This window comes from Capra hircus, chromosome 19, assembly GCF_001704415.2.
Source record: "Capra hircus breed San Clemente chromosome 19, ASM170441v1, whole genome shotgun sequence".
In the NCBI taxonomy this organism is placed as follows: Eukaryota; Metazoa; Chordata; class Mammalia; order Artiodactyla; family Bovidae; genus Capra; species Capra hircus.
Genome location: NC_030826.1, coordinates 26,310,503 through 26,334,021, shown reverse-complemented (window position 1 = coordinate 26,334,021; position 23,519 = coordinate 26,310,503). Strand labels below are relative to the sequence as shown.

Here is a 23,519-nt window from a genome sequence, read left to right as displayed (position 1 = left end):
GCAGCAAGAGGAATGCTGCAGGTTGGTAAGGGAGCAGCCGAGAAGACCTTGGACCGAGGAGGGAAGTCTGTGTCCTCACAGTGGGAGAGTCTTTGCAGCCAAGGGTGACAGGTGAAGCTTCTGTAGTCACAGCCAGGAGCTGCCCCCTCAGAGCCTGTGACTAAGTCTGTGCCTGTGGTGGTGAATCTGCTCTGCCTTTCGGAGGAGAAGGGCCTCTTGAAAAGAGGCCCATGGCAGTGGGTCTTCTGAGGGAAAAGGGAAATCTTCTCCCACCCTCTTCCACCAAAACCATCCAGGATAGGATCTGAAGGGCCGGAATTGCCGAGTTGCTCCTAGACCACAGGCTTGGAGGAATTTTCTTTCAGCAGTGGTCTCTGCAGGGACACACTGAGGATCAGTAGGGCCGAGTGAGGAAGTTTCCACCTCCTTCCAGTCACCTCGGTGTTCACTTTCCCCACAAAACCTCCCCTGACCGTGCCAGCCCTCACTGGTCACCTTCTCACGGACCTTGTAATTTAGCATTTGAATATGTATCACCCCTACTAAATCGTATTTCATCGTCTTGTTTTTCCTTTCACTTCCTTAACTATAGGAACCATAATCCACACTTTCTGTTGAGCCTCACAGTGCATATAGAGTACACAGCAGGGTTCAGTACTTACTCCCTTGATAAGCGATCAGGAGCCAAGCATTCTTGTCACTTTCCCACCGGAGTGCCTCGTATGTGCTGGGCACCATGTGACACAAAATAGCATAGTTCCTGACTAAGTGCTTCCCAACCCAGGGGGGCACTGCTCTCCTGGGAGTGTTTGGAAATGTTGGGGAGGGAGGTTGCATTATCAGTTTGTCCCAGAAGCACTAACAACCTTAAATATTAATATGTGGGGATCAAGGCTGTGAACCACCTGGCGATGACCGGAGAACACACTGAAGAATTATTTTCCCACCCACCTTGCCGATAAGGCCTCTTGTGAACCTGTTATGGATGTGGGAAATGTCAGGGGAAGGACTGGACAAGTTTCTCCCGTGAAGTCAGAAGTCAATCCTAAGCTCCCTCCTTTCCTTCTTTCTGGGTGGAGAGAGGAATATAGGCTGTAAATTACTCGTGCTCATGGCACGAAGCTCTTCTCACAGCTTGGATCTGTCTGCCAGCACACCTCTGGAGGTAAAACGGGCCAGCTCCAAAGCCAGACTGCAAGGAAGACGATTTTCATGTTCTTTCTTCACCGCCCACCCACTCTCTCTTTCAAGGCATATTTGTAAGAGAGTGGCTGAAAAGCATGTCATACTTGGTCTTCAGTTCTGAGCAGCTTAGGAGAGAGTCTTCAAGAAAAGATTCAGACAGACTTTGTCTTGTAATAACCTGTAATGGAAAATAATCTAAGTATATATATATAATTGAATCACTCTGCTGCTATAAGCCAGAAATTGACACAATTTTGTAATTCGGCTCTAATTCTATTGAAACAGAACAGCTGGACATGGGGTGCCCTAAAATCTGAGCAGCAGGAAGGCGAGAGGAGGAGGTAGGTGTGAGGTCCCATTGTGAGAGAGGAGGCTGGTGCAGGGGTCTTTGCATCCTAAGGTCGGCCCCATGGAGCCAGAGGTGTGCTGAGGGAGTGTCGTTCCTCAGTCTGCGGGGGAGTGACTAGAGGGAAGACCACTGGGCTAGTGTCTCCTTTGGAGAAGGACAGAGCCCTGGGGGTGAGTGAGGGGCTGGGAGCAGAGTGGCTGGTGGGGATGCATGAATGTCGCGGGGCCACCATCACTTCTTGCTATCCGAATCTGACTTGAGGGGGCAAGACTGATGGGCTCATGGTCTAGTCTAGCTTAAGGTTTGGAGAAGTTGGGGAAAGTCCCTCTCACCTTCACGATGTCCTTCTTGACCGTGGAAACTACCTTCAATCCCAGAGAGCAGGGTTGGGAGGACAGACAACACGTGGTTCAGAGGTTGGCCAGTCCCTGTGTCCCTTCAGACCCCTAGGAAGCCCTCTTTTTCTCTCTTTCTTCAGTTTGGAACGAAAACTGCTCTGATACAGGTCATTTATATTTTAATGTGGATTCATTTCAGAAGGGGTTCTGGAGTAGAATAGGGAAAATAATGAATAGTTGCTATGCAGTTCCCTCCTTGTATAATCTCATTATTCCTCACAGTAACCCTTTGAAGTGGGATATTTTCCTCACGTTTCAAGATGAAGAGACCAAGGCTTACAGAACTTGGAAATTAAATAACGTGCCTGAGGACAGCCACTAAGCAGCAGGTGGCAGAGCTGGGCTCAGGTCTGACTCAGCCCAGAACCTGAGCCCGTGTGCCCCTGCGCTGGTGGAGGCCTGCGCCCAGGTGGGGCATGCTGAGGGGAGGGCGCCCTGCCACTGACATTCTGGACTGTGTGCCTTGAGCAGTATTGTTTTCCACTTGCTTTAATCATGGACGTGTGGCCTGTGGAAAACAGGCTCTGTGGGCTCGCTCGGGACAATGTAACACTGTCCATAAAATGTCTGCGGTGAAGAATTGTATTAGGAAACTTTGAAACATGGCCTGTTTCATGGTTTGGAGGCAGCCTGTAAGAGCAGTGGTCACTGCCTCTAAGAGGTCACCGTTTATATCTGTGTCTTGGCAGTGGACAGGTTTTAATCATGTGGTAGCATTTTTTGAGACGAGAGGATGACTCTACTTACTTATTTAGTAAATGACTTAGATTTTTTTTTAATGTTTAATTGTTTGGCTGCAGCGGGTCTGAGTTGTGGTGCTCAGGATCTCTGTTGCGTCATGTGGGATCTTTCGTTGCTCACGTGGACTATAGTTGTGGCACAGGGGCTTAGTTGCCCCGCACATGTGGGATCTTAGTTCCCCAACCAGGCATCGAACGTGTGTCCCCTGCATTGGCAGGCAGATGGGTAACCACTGGACCACCAGGGAAGTAAAAAAAAAAAAATAGTAAATGACCTTAGCCTGAGCCATTGGAACTGCTGGTGGGTTGGTGTTGATGGGCACATGCTGAGAATACAAAGATCCAGGGGCCTGTGCCCAGAACTGGTGGAGATTTCTGGATGTCAAGCTGCCAGGCAGCCTTCTCTGATGACGGGAGCGAAAGGGGTATGCAAGAATTCAGATTTGTTCTGGAGGAAAGAGCATTAATGATTCAGAAGAAGCCCTGTTCTTCAGAGGGAGGAGAAAAAGACTAGCTCATCCCTCCCACCTTAAAATTTTTTTAAAAAAATTGTAGTTATTAATAAATACAGCATAAAATTGACCATCGTAGCCATTTTTAAGTGCACACTTTGGTGACATCAAGTACATTCTGGCTGTTGTGCAATCATCACTGCCGTCCCCCTCCAGAACGTTTTCATCTTCCCCAACTGAAACCCGGTCCCCATGAAACACCCAACTCCCCGCCCCCGGCCTCTGGCAGCCACCCATCTGTGTCTCCTCCCTTTGTGTGTGTGCAGGGCTAAGCAGAGGGCTGACATGGCAGATACTTACTATTTGTCGAGTCAGGTGAGGTGACCTGTTTCAGTGTCATCAGCCAACCCGGGACACTCCCCTTCCTCCTGGCTTCAGTGCAAGGCAGTAGGCCTCCGAGGGGGGTTTTCAATGAAATGGCCACTTGGAATCACAAAAGGTTCAGGCAACGGAAAGAGAAGTTGAGGGTTTCTTTTCCGTATTCAGCTCCTTTTGCCATCTCCCAGCTGGGCTTTGCTTTCTGGTTCTGTTGTACTTACATGCGTCATCTTGTTTACTCTCAGCCCTTACTTCTCATCCTGGGGGTGTGGTGGGTAGCGACAGAGGAAGGTGGGAAGACCACCATGCAGGGGACGAAGCTAATAAAATGAAACAGCATATCTCTGTGTGTGAGGGGTTCCTGTGTTAACAGAGAGGGCTTCTCCCTGGAAGCAGAAGAAAACCATCCTTACATGAGTACATTGTACCCAGAGGAGGGTCTCTGTCTTTTCTGTGTTTCCCCTTTCCCAAGGGGTGGCCAGTGGTGTAACTCTAATGTATTCATGTATCATTAGGAGCAGAAAGGTGACATCAAGTAGGAGGTAGTTGTTTAGTATCAGGCAGTCTGAGCTCGGGAGCTTCTTTCCTGTGGAATGACAGGCCACAGCAAAGGCCTAGATTCTCATGGGGAGGAAGAAGTGGTCAGCTGTTAAAGCTGTCATGGGGGAATCGAGGGCAGCCTTTGAGGCCCCTTTGATGTCACCTTCCTGGGTCTCCAGGCCTGCAGAGTTTGGAGCCTGGTCAGGCTGTATTCCTCTGTGGTGTCCACACCCCTGGACAGACCCAAAGCATGACCTAGAATTGAGTTGGATTTCTTAGAATACAGGTGACCAATTCTGTGGCCTGCCTACCTCCTCCCTTTGTTCACACCATTTACAGTTTTTTCATTGACCTTCGTGGGGAAGGAAGTCTATAGGAAGGAAAGGCAGGCTTGGCAATTAAGTCACCCAGGAAGAGAGGAGGGTAGGGGAGACCTGTGTGGGGGAGAGGCCTGTCTTACAGGTCAAGATCCAGGCCACAGGGCCTCTAGTTGGAGGTTCGGGGGGCAGCTTAGGGTCCCCTGTTCGGGGCTGTTTCCCTGGATCACCCGCCCTGGTGTCAGGTCCCAAGGCCTGAGGACTCACCGTCTTTTCTGTTTCCTACGCACAACCTTATAGGAGGCTCCACGTGTTCACTGTCACCTTCCAGGGTCTGCCCCCGTGGCCCTCCTCACCACAGCCCCTCTCACTCCAATCTAAAGCCTGTTTCTTTCTTAGATTGAGTCAACTATAAATGGATTGATGGTTTTTCTTGGGCTGAGCCTGGTTCACTCACCCCTGATGCTCATGGTGTGAATGGAGGAGCACTCCACTCCTCAATCATGGGAACACAGCCTTCCCTAGGTATTATCCTGCCATCTGGCATTGTGCCTGCCTGGATTTGGTTGTTATCACCACCACCAATAAAAGCACGGAGTGGCTTAAGTGTCCATGTTTAAAGCAGAGCCTCCATGGACCATCTGACATTTTTAAAGATGCCAGCAGCGGGCCAGGGTCCCAGAGCTGGTTAGACCTGAACTCAGAGGCTTCTGTTGCTCTGCCGCAGTGCCCAGGCCCCAGCAGAAACGAGGACTCCTGTGTGTTTGGTCAGCCTAGAGTTCAAGGTGCATTCTGTGCAGATGAGGTGTGTGTCGCAAGTCAGTGATTAATGTCCCCACCGCTGCCCACATCCCCCACCCCATCCTTGAAACCTGCCCAGGTGGGGCAGGAGTGACGTCTGCAGAGCTCCCCGGTGGAGGCCTGCTGACACAGGGCTGTCAGAGTTGAGGCAACGTGATATATGGAGCCGGCGTGGAATCAGGAGCCCGGAGACCTGGCTCCTGTTTCAGTTCCTCTCACTTATAGGATGAGCGTCGTCTCCCTAGGACTTGGGTTTCCCCACTTAGGAAGGGGGCTCTTAATCAGAGGCACGCTCAGAGTCACCTGGGCAGCTTCTTTAACCTACGTTTTACCCAGACCCTGCCCCTCCCCTCCAGGTGATTCACTGTTCCCAGGGCAGTGCCTTGGTATGTGTGTTTTTCCAGGTGAGCAGATTCCCTTTGAGAACCACTGGACCAGATAATCCTTAAGGCCCCCCAGACCCAAGAGGCCCCTCCTCCCTTCTTTCCTCTCTTCATTGCTAAAAATCCTTGAGCACTGAGTTGGGACGTGGGGTGGGGCATCCAGGAAGGATACCAAAGAAAGGGAAGGTTCAGAAAAGTCTGAAGGACCGTTTGAAGTAAGAACATCAGTGTGGGTGCGCTCCTTGTTGTTCAGTTGCTCAGTAGCGTCCAACTCTTGGCAACCCCATGGACTGCAACATACCATGCTTCCCTGTCCTTGTCCATCTTCCAGAGTTTGCTCAAACTTGTGTCCGTTGAGTCAGTGATGCCATCCACCATCCCGTCCTCTGTTGTTCCCTTCTCTTCTTTAGGCTCCCCTGAGTCTGTTAGAGCTGAGGGAAGAACAGGCAGACCTGGTGAGGACTGACCTGGGAAGACAGGACATCTTTACTTGCTCTTTGAAGATAGGAAGGGACCTGGATATCGGGGCCTTTCCCATCCACACAGGTGCTGGAGAGGGATTTGAATCCAAACTCCTGTTCTGTCACTTACTGTGTGACCTCTGGCAAGGTCATAATTACCCCCACACCCCATTTTTGCCATTTGTCAAAGACCCACCTAACAGGGCTGTTTCGAGGGTTAAACAGAAGTGTATAAGTACTTGGCCTGGTAACTGCTCGTTAGATAGGTGGTAGCTGCATGATTTTCTCCTATGGAAGTCCCCAGAAAGGATGTCTCCTGGGGTTCTGTTAACACTTCTCTTCTTCTTCACATTTTGTTTGGGGAAAAAGAAAACCACCCAGTGTCTTGAGTTCAATCTTAATGGCTGTCGGTGAGTGCCTCACTCAGCCCCCAGGTGTGGGTCTGGCTTTCCCTTCTCTATCAAAGAGCATTCTACGCTCTTTCAGTGGAAAAGAGAGCAACTTCAAAATCTAATGTCTAAACTTGAAACTCCTGTTTGTCCTGCTCCCTGAGTCAGGAATTCCAGCCCCACGTTGCCCTTGTGTGTGGAAGCTGCGGGCTCAGCTGGGGGTGGGGGTAGGCCGGCACCTCACCCTGGGGACATTCTGATGGTGATAAATGGCTTCCTTCAGATGTGAGAGACAGGACTTTACACAAAAATGTGTAAAGTGCTTTATGGAAAGGCTACTTGGATCCTCGATGGCCTTGCCTGGAGACTTGAGGCTCTTTGGGCCTTCCCCACCTCTGACCTTCGCTGAGATAACTCTGACTTGTCTTTTTGGTCTCAGACTAAATATCACTTCCCCCCATCAGCCCTTTACTGCCCAAGCCCCTATCATAACCTCCCTTTAATCTTTCAAAAAGTATCCTGTGTACTTTTTGAAAATGTATGCATTTATTAATGTATGTTATTTTTGACCACGCTGGGTCTTCGTTGCTGCGAGCGCGCCTTTGTCTAGTTGTGAGCGGGGACTGCTCTGGTTGTGGTGTGCGGGCTTCTCGTCGTGGTGCCTTCTCTAGTTAGGGAGCACAGGCTCTAGGGCGCCCAGGCTTCAGTCGCTGTGGCTTGAGGGTTCGAGAGCACAGGCTAAGCAATTGTGGTGCCTTGGTTTAGTTGCTCCACAGCATGTGGGATCTTCCCCTACCAGGAAACGAATCAGTGTCCCCTGCGTTGCAAGGCGGATTCTTAACTGCTGGACCACCAGGAGGGCCCTGCCCTCCTATTGCAGTTCAGTTTGTGTAGGTGTGTAATTGTGTCTTTAATGTTTGCTTCCTGTAAGCTGCACGAAGGAAGGGTCTGTTTCTGTTTCATTCATTGCCACATTCTGGTCTCTGCCAGGCACTCGACGTTTGTTGAATGACGGCATGACCTGGTCACAGGGCCCTAAAATTGGCAGGAATGTAGCCAGGGAAGCTTTCTCAGGAAAAAAGAGGAGTGGTGGGCCTGGTGAATAGTTGGATGAGCATGTTTGCTCCATCTTGCTGGTCAGGAAATTCCTCCCTCTGTCTCACCTATGTACCCCTTGGGCTGTAATTTATTCTGAGTTGGTCCTTGGTGGGGCCAGAGAATTTCTGGTCTCCACCCTTCGGAGAGTAACCCTTTCTAAGTCTGATTCAGACAGTCCTTCCTTCCCCTCCCTGTGGGCCCCACCCTCCACCTGCTCTTCTCTCAACTGACTCACTTGGCGCCCTCTACCCTACCTTCCCGGGTGCCTTCTCATAGTCCCGTCTGTCATAGCCTTCCTCTCTGTGTCCTCTCCGGTGGCATCTGGCCGGGTCTCCCATCTGGAAGTAGCAGCCACACAGGGGTCAGACAGGACCTCGGCTTTCTTGGTCACGAGCCCTCCCCAGCCTCTTGCCTGGTGTTCGTGGACACCTGACTCCCACAGGAGGCGGTTGGCAATGAAGTCTAATGGTTTGTTTGTGCTAGAATGGAAAGCCAACAACGAGAAGCCTTATTATTACCCAGCCCCTGATTATTGTTGTCATCCTGTGGGAGCTTGGTGTCTGCCCCGCTCCTGCCTCCTTGCGTCCAAGCTCTGCCCTTTCTCTCCTGTTCTCTGCTTGCCAGGGACGGCCCCACTCGCGCCGCCCCCTGCGCCTTTCAGCCCTGCCTCCAAGGCCGTGGTCGCTTTTTCCTCCCTTCTCTCTTGCCTGCCCTCCTCACAGTTCTACTTTTTTGTCTTGTCTCTTTTCTCCCAAGCTGCCACTCTTCACTCTAAATCCCAGGAAAATCACCTTCTGACAGAGTTTTTCCTTGGCTCTATGGGAAGCAAGTCTCTTCACAATGACTCTGCAAATTTGTAGCACTTTGTGTGTATCAAAATGTTTGTACATCTATGAACCCTTGTGAGATGGGGTTGGGTTGGTAAGGAAAAGAGGCCCTGCAAGCTTAAGAGATTTGCTGATTTGCCTTCATGATATGAAAGAATCAGAACCAGTGCCCAGGCCTCCGATTCTCAGTGAAGCCTAAACCATTCCCTATCATTCCGTCTTACTAGCCTCTTGGTTGCCTTGCTGCTTCAGCTAAGGAAACATGGCTCCGAGTCATCTGCTCCTACTTTGGAACCTTCCTTTAAGTTGTCTAAGATGTGACCTTCCTCTGTCCTTCACCTAACCTAGCCTCTGCCCCCTTCTTTCTCCTTTTCAGAAAGCTTGGCTCTCTTCTCCCTCAGAAACCTTCCCCGTTCTCTATTCTTTCCCTGTTGCTTCTTACAGCCTTTGGGTCCTTGTTAATGTTTCCCTTTGATTCTAGCCAGCGGTATAGGAGTTCCTGCTGTAGGAAAGTCCGCTTTCTAGTAATATATGTTTACCCAACATATAAATTATGGGGCGCTGATTCACATAACAAAAGAGGGTTCGCTTTCAGTAGCTGCCCTCGTTCGTTGCTTTTAAGTGACTATTTGTGGATTATTTTGGAAAAAAATGGAGATTAAACCCAAAGCTAGTGTTAGAAACTATAGCACTAGGGAAAGGGGATGTTTTATCTAGATAGCACCTGCTTTCTTCTGTTTTTGTATCCATTCAACAGAAGGATATTGAATGTGGCCTTGGGCTTCTGTGGTGGTTCAGTCAGTAAAGAATCTTTTGCAATGCAGGAGACCTGGGTTTGACCCCTAAAGAAGGAAATGGCAACCCACACCAGTATTCCTGCCGGAAAAATCCCATGGACAGAGGAGCACGGCGACCATGGGGTCGCAAAGAGTCAGACACAACTGAGTGACTGACACTTTGACTTCTTAAGACTTTGTCTTGCAGAGGACAAACAGTTAAAGAATCAGTCACTAAAATGAAATTGGTGCCATGAAAGGGGCTGTGCAGAGTGCCGTGGGAGCAGGACCACAGTCAGGGAAACTTCCTGGACGAGATGGGGTCTGTGTTGAAGTCTAGAAGGATGTGCACAGGGCATCCAGGTCAAAGGGAGGGGAGAGATGGAGTTGGAAGAGTGGACAGCATGTGCCGAGACCCAGAGGTGAAAAGGAGCATGGCGTATTAAAAGAACCAAGAACTCTTTGCCTTGTCCTTCTCCTCCTACCCCCCTCCGCCACAAGATGGGAATGGGTGGGGCTCCAGGTAAGCCATCCTTTGGATCATCAGCTGTAAGGCAGTCAGATCTGAGGTTAAGGAAGAGCCTCTTTGGCCCACAGAAGGCCAGTGGACAGAGCTCTGGGGCGCGTGTGCCATGGGAGGCCTCCTTGGATCCGCCATCAGAAGACGAACCAGGCTCCACTTTGAGAACACAACGTCTTGGAGCCTTGGTTTCCTCATCTGTGAAGTGGGGTAATAATTCCCGCCTGGCTTCCCTCCAGGTCAGAGGCACAAATGAGACAATGACTGTGGAAATACCTTGTAAATTGTGAAGAGCTGGGTGGTTGGATGATGGCAGCAGAGGCAGCAGCTGGGAGGTGATGAAGTTGATGCCGTTGGCCACAGACAGAGACAGTCTCTGTATTCATTATGGCAGAGACAAGACCAAACTCTGACACCTTGTAACGTTTTATTAGCAAAGGCTTTAAAAACTTGAGACTTGGAAAGTGAGTATTAGAGAAGTAAAGGGGAGACACCACCCTCAGCTGCCTGGAAGGCTTTGCAAGACCTTCCAGCTCTGAGCAGGGGGATGGCTAGAATGACCTCCCTTCTGAGGCTGGGAGTTGTCACCCCAGGCCTGTAGTTCTCTGTTTTCCTTTAGCTGCTGGAGCCAGGCGGAACCTCAGAAGCAAGCTGTTTATCTTGTAGGTTTTTTGGTTTATTTTTAAATTTCTGACTGTGACGGTATTTATTTTTTCCTTTTCCCTTTCCCCACTTCTCCAGCTCAGCATCAGAAAGAGACCATCTGTCCCCGGCCTCGCCTGCGGCCATTTTAGAACCGGCACCAGGCTGCTCTCGAATTCTGGTCCCCTCCTCCCCACCTCCCTCCTGCACTGCCTGTCTCTCCTTTGGCTCCCTGCATGGGTCAGCCCCGCCTCCCGTGGGGCTCTCCATCCAGGAAAACCCTCTGATCTGGATAAAGCCCTCAGCCCAGGGCGTCCGGGAAGCCAGGTCTGTGAGGAACCTGGGCGCTGAGGCATGGAGGGCACAGCTCCCAGCCTGGCGCAGGCAGGGCCCCTGTCCGCTCTGACTGGTTTCTGATCAGAATGGTATTTGTGTTCATGTGTGTGTGTCGGGTCTGGACTTGCTTCTGCCTCTTCGTGTATCTGTGTGTGTGTGTTCATGATCGTGTGTGTCCTTCTGGCATAGAGACCCAGAAAGAGTGACTTAAAACCTACCCTCTGCCAGCACATAAACATCCTTCCTGGTTTCTCTCCTGCCCCTCCGCTCCAGGGCACACTCGGTTCCCCCCGCTCCTGTACTCCTTTTCCAAAAAAAATGCTTCAAAGCCGCCGACAAGCAGAGGGTGAGTACTTCACGGTGTGGAACCAGAATAAAAGGATGCACTTGAGTTCCGCAGTGTGGGGTAGGTAGGCTTATCCACGGCAGAGAGGAGCTTCAGCTTCAGAGAGGAATGAAGACTAGGAAGGGAGTCTTCTGAAGGCCATCTGGTTCATTACTGGACGTTGTGGATGACGGGGAGTTGAGGCGGGTTTTAACCTTCCTTTCGAGCTCTCTTCTCTCGGGTTTGTTGGCTCTGTGAGGAGGTGCCTTGATGGTCCTCCCCCCACCACGCCGCCGACTCCGGCCGACTTCCTTTCTCCCACGGGAGTGTCTGTCTGTCTCATGCTTTGGCCTTGGGCCCACTTTCCACACTGAGCCCTTGGTGTAGGAATGGGGGTAACACAACACACTTCCTGGGTCATTGGCGGGTGGGGGGCGGGATGAGACTGACTCAGGCCTCGGAGGGCCTCCTCCTGTTGACACAGGCAGGCGTCTGGACCTGCTGGGTCCTTGAGGCTGTGTCTGCTTTCTGTGCTTGGGGACGAAGCTTCCTGAGGAAACCTCCTGCCACCTCCCGACCCCCACCGCAGCCCACACATCCACTCCCATTCGCTTCCTCTTACACCCGTCCTTTCCCCAAACACACACCCTCCTGTATCTCTTCTCACAGGCGAACACGCACACACGTCCTTCAGTTGCTTACAGCTAACTGAAGGACATCTCTCCACCAGGACAGCCGCCCCTGCCAGCACCAACTGTGCCTGCATCCCTGTGGGCCTCAAGCTGCCGGGGAAACCTGTCTGACCCCCACCCCCCCCCCCGCCTGGCCCCTTCCCGGTGGGGGCTCCGATAGCAGGGGCTTAGGTGATCTGGTTGGTCGTGGTACGAGGGACAGGGTTTGAAGCTGCATCTGCACGGCAGTCAGTGGTTTAGCGCTTGGATGGTTGGCATGTAGGGGTGGCTTCAAGGCCTTGGTGAGCTGCTAGGAGACTGAAGGCCCCCTCCTCCAGGCTGTGCCTTGGTGCCAGCCCTGCCTGTGCCCCCCTCTTCCTTTTCTTGAGGGCCTGCTGGGTCACAGGAAGAGCTCAGGAAAACAGGCCTATTGTTTTCTTCAGGCAGGGAGGGTGGGAGGCCCTCTCAGCCCAGCCTAGTCTCAGCATCAGATAAACAGAGGCCCCACAGGCCCTGGCAGCCCTGCTCTTCCAGGCGAGAGGGTGGTTTGGCCGCAGCCTCCTTCACGCCAGCTCTTGTCGGTCCCCTCTGTGGACCGCAAGTTCCCATTCTCTTTCCTGAGTGGCCCTGCGGTTCTTTTCCCCATCCTCCATCGACATTGCAGGCTCTCTGAGCCTCTGGTCCTCTGTGGAGTCCTGGTATGCTTGGCGACAGGGGAGGTGGGGCTGAGGCCCACACTTGTCGTCCTTTCCCCCAGCCCGGGGGCAAGCCCGCCTCCTGGCACTGCTCCCCTGTGGAGGGGTGGGTGGGATGGCACCTCGCCTAGGTTAGGGAGCCACACCAGTTGCAGCAGGAGGACCTGCCAGGGCGTATCCCAGTGAATAATCACAGCAGGGCCTGAAGTGCAGGAGAGACCGGACCTTCCCTGGTGTCTTTCCCAGGGATTCTCAGCCCTCCCCAAACTGCAGAGTCCTGGTTCTTTCTACCATTCCAGCAGCCTCCTAGAATCTCCTGGAAGGGACAGACCCTTGCAGCTCTGAAAATTCTGTCCGATTCGTGGGTCAGCAAAAAAGTGGGGTCAGATTTGCCACTCCTACCTGCTTCTCCGGCAGTTACCTCACAAGCAGCATTATCCCTGAGGCTTCAGTGTATGTAACTCTTCTCAGCATGTTAATTCTCCATTCTGGCATCTTGATTTATAAGCTCCTCGAAGGTAGAGCCAAGGTTTAAGAAGGCACTCTTTGGCAGGCAGTTTAAAAAGATGCTGCAAATATTGACGCTGACAGTTTGCATTTATTAAAGTACTTCGGGAACCCCTGTCCCCCTTGGGAGATTTCATCTCCATGCAGAGCAGACACCATACACGTGACTCCCGCTTGGAGGTGGATGATCTTGAAGCAGCAGCGCAGGGAGGCACATGGTCAGAGCAGCGCTGAGGCCAGGGTTCGACCTGCCAGCTCTGGGCCACTTCAGGAAACGTTGACCCCAAACCTGAGGGGCTGGCCAGCTTTTACCTTTCTGTCACCTGCCCTTCATCCTGGATTCCCCTGTGACTCCAGACCTCTTCTGTGGATTTCTGGGCACCTGCACGCCAACTGTGAGGGAGCAGTTGGGGCTCTCCTTCTCTCCTGTGTCTTGCAGCCGAGCCTCACGGCTCCTTCATCCTTGAGCTTCAGTTCTTGCTGCCTGCCACCCCATCCTAGCCAGGCCTCAAACATGGATGCATAAGCTCTTCTGCATTTTCTCTTGGGAAATAGTCACCACCTTCATTTTTCACCAAACGATTCCTTGGTTTTCAGAGAAGGAAGAGGAGAATGCCAGTCAGTACTTGTCCCCAGGCCTCAGAGTAACTGCCTTGCTATTTGTGAGAGCTCTGTCGCCATCTTCCCCTTGTCCTTTCTCCAGATATGAGCTAGGGCCAGGGGCAAGGTTAGTCCAGGGAGCCCCTTGAGGATCAGCAGAGCAAGGGAGAAAGCTCCCCAGTTTGTGCCCAGTTCCCTCCTGACTGGTCCCAGCAGTAAGCAGAGCCCCCAGTGAAGGTACAGGTAGGCCCCTTGGGAAGGATCAGGGCCCTGTGCCCAATCCACATTTAGCTAACTTTTATCGAGCACACAGCCTGTGCCAAATGCCAGCTGAAGCACGCAGCAGTGCCTTCAGGAAGTCTTGGGCTACAGCTGGGCAAACTGACACTGGAAATCATGAGAGGGGAACTGAAGGCAGAGGAGTCTGAAGGGACGGCCCATTCCTGCTGCCCCTTGCCTATCCCAGGGGCCTCCTCTCTATCCATCCAGCTTGGTGCCTCTTCCCTCCCCCCCAGCTCTTTATCTTCCACTTCTTCCAGAAAGCTCTCCTCAACCAAACCCACCTCCTCCTTGCTCTGCTGGCATTTAAAGGTTAAATCAACAAGCATCTGAGCACCTCACGGGTACTTAGAAACACAGCTGGTGCTGTGAGGAAAACAGGAATCGGCGCCAGCTGATGCCCGAATCGTGCAAGGGCAGTGTCCTGCGTGCGGCATGTCACTACGTGAGTGCATGTGTGGGTCGGGCTGAAAGGTGGCGTGTGGAATGCCATCCCTTGAATTGTGCCTAGAGGCACATCTACCTGCAGAGTTACTGCAGATAACATCACTGCTGTCTCTTCATACCTGAACGCATACAGTCATAAATCACAGATGGCATCATGCGGCATGAAGTCCAGTGCCGTGTAATGTCTTCCTGGCAGTTTTTGACCTGGATGAGGGGGTCTGTCAGGTGTCTCACAGCCCCAGTCTTCAGTAACTGATCCGAACACTTTTGCTGCCTTCCACAGCCTCTCCACCAACTGAAGACCTGGTGGCTCAGACAGTAAAGAGTCTGCCTGCAATGCAGGAGACCCAGGTTCAGTCCCTGGATCAGGAAGATCCCCTGGAGAAGGGAATGGCAACCCCCTCCAGTATTCTTGTCTGGAGGATTCCATGGATAGAGGAATCTGGCGGGCTACAGTCCATGGGGTCACAAAGAGCTGGACACAACTGAGAAACTGACTTGCACTTTCTCTTTCAGGAAACGCTTAGTAACATAAACCCTTGTGAGTGAAAGTAGCCACAGACTGTTACTCCACATGCTCACGATTCAACAAAAGTGATGTTGCGTATGACACAGAGAGCTGCCCAGGTAATATAATAAAACATTTGGGCGCCCACATCTGTGCAAGTCTGTAGAGCTCTCATACCAGGTGGCAACCGGGTACCACCTGAGTGTGGTTCCTGCCCTGAAAGAGCATCTCTTCTACTTCGGGAGATGAGACATAACCATGCGAAAAGTTAAATAATGAGATTATGGTCCAGCTTGTTTAGTTGCAAGGAAGCTCTCAAGTGAGGCTGGATACAAGAAGTTGCAGCAGAGACTCTGGAGCCAGGCTGTGTGCATTCAAATGCTGGCGCTGCCACTTCATTAGCCATTTGACTTTAGGCAAGTTATTTACCTTCACCAAGCCTCTATTTCCATCATGTGTGAAGTGGGAATCATAATAGTATCAGTGTTGTGGAGTTTTGTGGGATTAAATTGACTAGTAGCCCTGCTGTCATGTTGATTTCGATTGACTTGAAGGGTCCGAATCTCACTGCAGTCTGAGCACGCGAACGGCGTGCAGCACAGCCAGTTTCCTCGAGCTAGAGCTGTAGGGTGATTGAGTCGTGGTAGAACCAAGCACAGCAAGCGCCAGCCAGTCCCCTGTCCCCCCGCTTCCCTCTCCCTCCACTCTGTTCTGTTCTCAGCCAGCCTCTCTGCTCACAACAACCCCTGCCATCCTGACTCCCCAGGTACCTTCCTGGTGTCTTCCCTCTGGGTTTTAGTTGGAATGGCCTAGAGGGAAATTTGCCCTCATTCATCTTTTCTCTTGGTTTCAGACTGGCTACCCTTGGGTCAGGAGCCCATCTTTTGGACTCATGAGCTATGATTGGGGTTAAAAAGGAACCACGTGGTTGAAAACAGGGTCCCTTAGGCAACTAGAATTTTGATCAGGCCTAGAAGTCGAATTTTGAGGGCAGACCTGGGCTCCTCTGCTTCCTGGCTGTGTGTAACCCTGGGAGTGTCATTTAGTTGCTCTAATATTCCTTCCCTGTAAAATAAATATGCCAATAACATCTACCTTACAGTTTGCTATGAGATTATACTTCTCAAGCGCTCAGCAGTACCAGGACCAAAGAAAATGCTGAGAACCTGCTAGCTGTTTAATTATTACATTGATGTGCGGAGGGTAGGCAATGAGAGAGCACTCCGAGACAGAAAATGTGGGAGATGTCTCATGAGGTGGTCAGGTAAGAGGCACAGGGTTGGGACAGATAAGAGCATCCTTGCTCAGAGAGTCCTGGGAAGGCTGTTAGACCCCAGCCGTCATCCTTATTGTCGCCCTTGCCTGATTGCCCAAGTCTAGGGGATCACGAGAGAGCAACCGCAGAACTGTAGAGTTGTTTAGTGTCTGCCTTCCCCGTCAGAACACTGTTACAGCAGGGACTGCCCCATTTTACTCAACTTTCTTCCAGAGCCTAACACAACTCCTGGCACATGGTAAGGAAGTAATACATAGTCATCAGGTTGGCAGCTTTGTGGAATGTGGACCTGAGCATTTAAAATCACATGGTTATGGGGACTTCCCTGTCAGTCCAGCCATTAAGACTTCATGCTTCCAGTGCAGGGCATGCTGGTTCAATCTCTGGTCGGGGAACTAAGATCTTACATGCTGCGTGGCACAGCCAAAATAAAAATAAAAATCATAGAGACAGAACCAGAAAGTTTTCTCATTGAAAGGGAATCCAGAGAGGTTAAGTGACTTGCCCACAAACATACAGCCTGTTAGCAACAGAGCCGAGAAAAGAAACCAGGTTGCCTGATTCTAAATTATATACGTAGTTATATTTTATCATTGTCTGTGTTTGTCTTAGGACTTTTTCACATGTGTTATTAGCACTTTGAGGGGTCCCTTCCATGTGAGTAGGTTAACTTTCTTAGGGTGGCAGTTTTCACTGTCAGCAGTAATTTATGGAGTAGTATGAGAGGGGCTTTAAGGTTGTTATTTTTAACAACAGTTCTATTGATGTGCAATTCACGTACCACAAAATTCACCCTTTCACAGAATTTTAAAGTGGTTTTTGGTGTATTTACAGACTTGCTGTCAACACTGTCTAATTTCAGAACATTTTCTTCAGCCCCAGATAAAACCCAGTACCCATTGGCAGTCACTACAATTCCTCCCAGCGCCTGAAGGAGGACTAATCGATCTGCTTTCTGTCTCTAAGGATTTGCCTATTACAGACGTTAAACATAAATGGAGCTGTAAATATGTGAAGTTTTTTTTTTTTTTACTGCCTTCTTTCAGTTAGTGTAATGTTTTCAAGGTTCATCCGTTGCTGTAGCATGTATTCTTATTACTTCATACCTTTTTGTTACCAAAGAATATTCCATTATTGGAATATCCATAAATAGATACATCATATTCATTCATCAAGTGATGGACATTGGGCTGTTTCTGCTTTTAAGCTGTTATGAATAAAGCTGCTGTGAACATCTTAGGTACAGATTTTTGTGTGTTCCTGTGTTTTCAGTTGCATTGGGTATCTACCTAGGAGTCAAATTGCTGGGTCATGTGGTAACTCTATTTTACATAGAGTTAAACTGAGAAACTGCCAAACTGTTTTCCAAAGTGACAGCCCCATTTTACCTTCCCACCAGCAGTGTATGAGGGTTCCAAGTTCTTTGGGTTCTCATCAGTGCTTGTCGTCCATCATTTTGATTAAAGCTGTCTTCGTGGGTGTGAAGTGGCCTCTTGTTGTGGTTTTGATTCTTACTTCCCTAGTGACTCATAAAACATCTTTTCGCCTGCTTATTGGCCACTGTGTATCTTTTTTGGAGAAATGTCTGTTCAGATCCTTTGCCCGTTTTAAAATTATTTGTCTTTTTATTGTGGAGTTATTTTATTCTCAAGGTTTTTTAGTATTCTGTATACAGGTCCCTTGTCAGGTATAAATCCTTTATCTACATGTCCCTTATCTCTGATACATAATTTGCAGATGTTTTTTTCAATCCTGTGGGTTGTCTTCACTTTCTTGATGCTGTTCTGTGAAACACACAGTTTTAGGCTTTGATGAAGTCCAATTTGCCTTTTTTTTGGTCTTTTGTTACTTATGCTTTCAGTACCATACGTAAGAAACCATTCCCTGATCCAAGATCATGAAGACTTACTCCTGTGTTGTCCTTTGATTTTTTATCGTTTTAGCTCTTACCTTTTTAAGAGCCATGATCCATTTTGGGTTAATTTTTTGTGTATGGTGTGACATAAGCGTCCAAATTCATTCCTTTAAATACGGATATCCAGTTTGTTGAAAAGACTGTTGAATGATCTTGGTACCCTTGTTGAAAATCAATTGACCGCAAATTGAAGAGTTTATTTTTGGATTCTCAATTCCAGTCTGTTGATCTATATGTCTGCCATTGTGCCAGTATCCTGTGGTCCTGATTGCTGTAGCTTTGTAGTAAGTTTTCCAGTTGAGCAGTGCAAGTCCTCTAACTTCATTCTTCCTTTTAAAGACATCTTGTCTCTTGGGTCCTTTGCATTTTCATATGACTTTTAGGCTAACTTGTCAATTTCTGCCCAAAAAAGCCATCTGGGTTTTTTATAAAAGTACACCGAATGTGTGGATCTTAATAGTACTAAATCTTATGGTCCGTAAATGCAGGATGTTTTTCCATTTACCTAGGTCTTCTTTCATTTCTTTGAACAGTGTTTTACAGTTTTCAGTGTACATGCTTCACACTTCTTTGGTTCGATTTATTCTTTCTGATACTCTCGTAAGTGGAATTGTTTTCGGAATTTCCTTTCTGGATCATTAATTGTAGTATACAGAAATAAGAGTTGGTTTTCATATATTGATCTTGTATCCTGCAACCTTGTTGAACTTGTCAATGAGTTTAATAGATGAGATCAATGTGTGAGGTTGAGGTTGAAATTCATGGGTTGGATAGCTTGTGGTGGGCTAGAATGGCTAGTGATTTCTTGGAGAAAAAAAAAAGACCACCACCACCACTTGGGATTTGACTTGGCTGACCGGAGAGGTCATCTTTTGGTGGGGTTGGCCCCTGACATAGATAAAAGGGGCATGAGTTGAGTCAGTGCAGATGGGAGTGCTGTGGTGCCCTTGTAGGAGAGCAGTAGCTCTCCACCACTGTGCCTCCTTTCAGATCCCTGATGCTTCCTTTAGCCTGTTAGTAACTCCCCAAAGCAGCGCAGCCTCTCTGAAAGGGGCCACTGACCTCCACGTTGGAATCACCCAGGGGATCTGTTAAACATACAGATTCCCCTCCTCACCCCAGACCTGCAGTGCTAAATCGGAATCTCGAGCAGAATCTAGGATTCTCACATATCCTAAAGCACCGTGTCTAGCATCTGTTCCCAAGCTTTTCCAGCCTTATTCAGGCCCCAGGCTCCCGCTTAGCAAATGATCTTCCCTCCGACGTAATCACCTAAGTCAGAGTCACTGGGTATTCGTGGGGAGCTCCCCCATCTTCCTTTGTCTTTAATCTCGACAGAGCAGCGACTCTTCACGTCTTGTTTCTTTCTGTCCTTCTCTTGCCCTCCTTCATTAGTCTCCTATATCCTTGACCCCATCCCTTTCCACCTGCCAGCAACTGGCTGGACAAGAACCAGGCTGCTGAGAACAGAGTCTGAGCACCAAGGCAAAGAGCTGGAGGAGGCTCCAGAGCTGTGAGCTGTGCGCTTGTGCAGGCGGGCAGGTCAGGACTGCCTGGTGGCTTCCCAGGAGCAGAGCATTTCCCTTTGGGGATGCCCCTTCTAGATCGCCATCGAAGAGGGTGGCCACGCGTGCAGACAGGCAGATATATGAAGGGCCCACATCTGAAGCCAGATCAATGCATTAAGTCATATTTGAACTGTGGTATTACGTATTTCTGGGCATTCTGAATCCTTGAGTCTGGCACTGTGGTATTTGATCAGTGCTGTAATCCACTGATGCAGTTTATACACAAATAGATACATATGCACCCATGTATATCATTAAACAGCAAGTTGTCAGGCATCAGCAGTTGCTTTTTAGTCTTCTTCCCTTAAGTATTTGAGATCTTCCCTATTTTGAAAACCCTCTTGTCTGACCTTGCTCCCTCCTCTAGCCGTCATCTGCTTTTCCCCTTCCTCTCCAAGTCGGGCTTCTCCAGCAAGGGTGCTGCCCCCAGAGCCTTCACTTCCTCATCACCCCACCCCCCGCCATCTACTCTCACCACTGGTCTGCACGGGGATGCCCAGTGGGGCCCTTGGTGCCAAGGCCAGTGATGCTTTTCTTAGTCCCCTCTGACCACCTCCCCTCTGGTGTCTGTTCCTCTGATCGCCCGTGTGCAGCACGTGGCCCTTCCTCAGGGGCTGGCCTTGGCCCTTCTAGTCCTCATTCCCTGTGCACCTACCCTGAACACCATTTCCCACACTCACAAACAGTCTTTAAGTCTTTCTCCTCAAACCCTTGTTTCTAGCTGCCTGGTAGATATTGACTTCTGTGCATCCCCAAACATCTCAAACTTAACATCCAAACCCAAGCTGCTGTCCCTCAGCAGGGCCTGGCCTTCCCTGCTCTTCAGTTCTTGTCACCACTCAGACACTACCTCTTCCAGGGAGCCTGCCTGAGATTCCCACCCTGAGTCAAATTCTGTCCCCTGAAACCGCAGAGCTGGCTTATTACCCAGTCCAGCTTCCTCTTAGCTGTGTGAGGAAGACGAGGCCCTGGACAGTTAAATACTTGCTCAGGGACACATAGCTATGTCCCCCTAGAAATCACTCTCCAGCGCTCTTTCCTCTACTCCAGGCTGGAGTGTCTTCCATTGCTCCCATGGCGTGTAACCACTGGGTGTCCACGTGTCCACGCTGGGGTGCTTGGCCTGTCTGTAAAATCACATGGCCCTTGAGGGGCTGTCCGTGGTTCTCATATAGCATGGTTGAGATCCCCATTGTGCCTCACTGAGAACTTGTCACATAGATAAATATTTAATGGATAAATGGAAGAAGACAAAGTCACTTGGCAGATCTCCCCAGATTAGGGCCCAGGGCAGGGCCGATTTAGACACTCACTCAGGCAGTATTTAGCAGTTGTCTGATGATGGGGCAACTTTAAGTATCTGGCTGAGGTGTTTGGACTCCCTTCTGGGTAGAGGAGCAAACTCAGGAAGGCAGGGTGAAGCAGAAGGCAGCGGCAGAAGGCAGGCGCTCCAGGAGGGAGGGGGTGGAGGGATGGGAATGGAGAGGAGGAGACACACGGGCGTCTTGAAAGGAGAAGGAACTGGGGAGGGGATGCTGCCAAGGTGGGGCTTGGGTGAGGGTGGTGCTGTCTTTGAGAAACAGAGTGGGGCCAGGCCTCCGTGGAGCATGTTCCCTGGAGGATGTTTCGGGCCAGGACTCCTGTGTCACACGCACAGTCTCAACTTAATTCTCAGAATAACCCTTTCAATAAGTGTGGTCAGCCTGGCCGGGGGTCAGGAAACAGGCTTGAGACCATTAAATCCGTGTCTGAATGTCAGTGTCTGACCTCACAGGCTGTCCTTTCATCCCTCGGTGCCTTCCAAACAGAGCCTGAGGAGGCAGGCTGGGGGCTCAGGTTGCAGCCTCTGTTTGTGTTGATCCGAGGTGACGATGCTGTGTCATTGTGACTCTGCCAGGCCGCTCTTATCCCCTCTTAGATTAGGAGCACCAGAAAATCAAGCCCATGTGTCCTTCTCCTGTCTCCGTCCATTTCAGAAAGAAAGATGGAAGAAAGGACTTCCCGATGGTTAAGAGTGTAGAGGCCCCAGGATGGATGAGGCCATTCTCTGGGAGAGACTTTTTAGGGAAGTGAGTTCCCTTCAAGCCTCTGAGTCTAGACTTGCAGGTGGATAAGATAACTTCTTCTAGGTCCCTTGTAGCTCTCAGGTTCAAGCAGACCTCTTCTCAGCCCCTCTCCCTTTCCTGTGGGGCCTGCTGATTTTTAGACCTATTCAAGGGTTTTGTTTTGTTTAGTAACTTAAGTTGGAGCTAAGTAATTGAACATAGAACCAGGGAATTATTGGTTTGGCCAGCCCAGGCCCCTTCAGAGCAGGTGGAAGGACTCTCTCTGTAGCTTCTGTCAAGGCTCCCACAAACCTGGCCATTTCTGGAATGTTCTTTCGGGCTGCTGCTTGCAAAGCCCTGGGCTAGGTGCTGGACAGGCAAGTAAGCAGGGAGGATTCAGTCCCTTCCTTCCAGGATTTACAGACAAGTCGGTGCATAGTCACGGCGTGTGGAGGCACGGGCTCTGACGAGGATGTCCGGGAACCAGGCCACATTTCCGGTCCTCCCAGGACGTTCCTGAGGCGGGGGTCTCCCTGGTCTTCAGCCCATCCAGGTTACCTTCCACGTCCCCTTGCTGCAGTGGGTGAAGGAGGAGGTGTTCTTTTGGTTTGTTTGGTTTGGGGAGTTTCTTTGGTTGTTTTTACAGAAATCCTATCTTGGTTTTCAAAATCAGAGAGAAAGTTTTATATGATATACTTTGAGGATTGTCAGCAACGAGGCTCAAGTGTCGGCTGGGGAGTTTGTTTCCTGAGTGGCACGTGCCTCCCCTCCATCCTGCAGGTGGGGGAGAGCCTGCCTGTGGCCTCAGGCGCCCCTGGCAGGCCTTGGCCTGCAACTCCACCTCCCAATCCCTCTCTCTCAGAAAGGAGCCCTGCCCAGAGGGTGCCGGTGGCCTCCCTGCAGCTGTGCTGCTCAGCCCAGCAGGCCATGAGCCTCTTCGGAGGCATTTGTCTGAGCCCTGCAGGCCCTCGCCCCTCCTCTCCTGGTACCACTTGGCTCCAAACAAGGGGAACTGAAAGTTCTCCCTTCACACCGCCTCTCCCTGCTCTCCATCCCCCCATCCCCTCCGGATCCCTGTACCCCACCAAATGCTGGGAGCCCTGGGCTCAGGACTGGGAAAGGGGAGAAGGCTGGCTTGTGTGCTCTGGCTCCTCCTAACTTTCCTCATCCCTGCTTTTACTTTCACTGCACACACGCCTGTGCCAGGCACCGACTTAATAAGCATTTTGTGGGTGTTGCCCCATTTGAAGTTGCCACCAGCCCAGAGGTGGGTACTCAGGTGTCCCCTCGTGCGGATGAGGCCACAGGCTTTCAGAGATCGTCACTGAGTCTGAAAGCAGCAGCCTGTCTAAATAGCCAGCGGGGCTCTGCCCACTGTTTTCTCTCCCCTTCTTCTGGCTTTCCCCTCCCCAAACATAAACTCTGACCCAGTCTCGGAAAAGGGCAGGTCTCCATCAGCCCCCCAGCAGCCCCATCAACACAGTCATTCTCAACTCCTGTCGAACAGCCTTCCCCGCCTCTAGCTCGGGTTCCTGTTCTGAAGTGCTGATACCTCATTCTCTCTCTCCCCCTGCCCCCTCAGGACCCTGCAGGCATCTTCGAGCTGGTAGAGGTGGTTGGCAATGGCACCTACGGACAGGTGTACAAGGTGAGGCTCTGGGTGTGGTGGGAGGGGCCCTCTCCTATGGGCCTCTCTGGAGTGGGCTGTGGTCTGGAGATTTGACAGGGCCTGGAGGGATTACAGGGGCTGGGGGCCCTGGGAAAGGAGGGGGCCCAGGGAGGGAGAGGAAAGGGATAAAGTCAGGAGGAAAGGAAGCAGCGAGAGGCGGGTGTTTTTGCTGGCCCCTACCTCTGAGCTTAGAGCCAGCCCTGGGTGTGGCAAGAACAGTCTGGAGCTGGGTGGGGTGAGGAACGGGGACACGCGGGGCAATGGGAAGGGCATGGGGACATGTGTGACTGAGCTCAGAAGTACAGGTGTGGCTTCTCCTGAGTCCACAGGAGACCCAGGGCTCGGGGGCGGTGGGACCTAGAGGGGCACCCTCAGCAGAGGGGACCCACTTTCTTGAGCCCCCCTGACCGGCCTGCAGCAGG

The 23,519-nt window shown here is 50.8% G+C and overlaps 1 protein-coding gene across 15 annotated transcripts in view; it reads left to right on the top strand.

The window, feature by feature from the left end:
- MINK1 (misshapen like kinase 1) overlaps positions 1-23,519 on the top strand; it is a 46,460-nt gene that overhangs the window by 6,937 nt on the left and 16,004 nt on the right. For all 15 annotated transcript variants that reach the window (XM_018064480.1, XM_018064483.1, XM_018064482.1 and 12 more), the window contains exon 2: positions 23,011-23,076. In XM_018064480.1, coding sequence (XP_017919969.1) covers positions 23,011-23,076 — 66 coding nt within the window. The remainder of the gene's footprint in view (positions 1-23,010; positions 23,077-23,519) is intronic.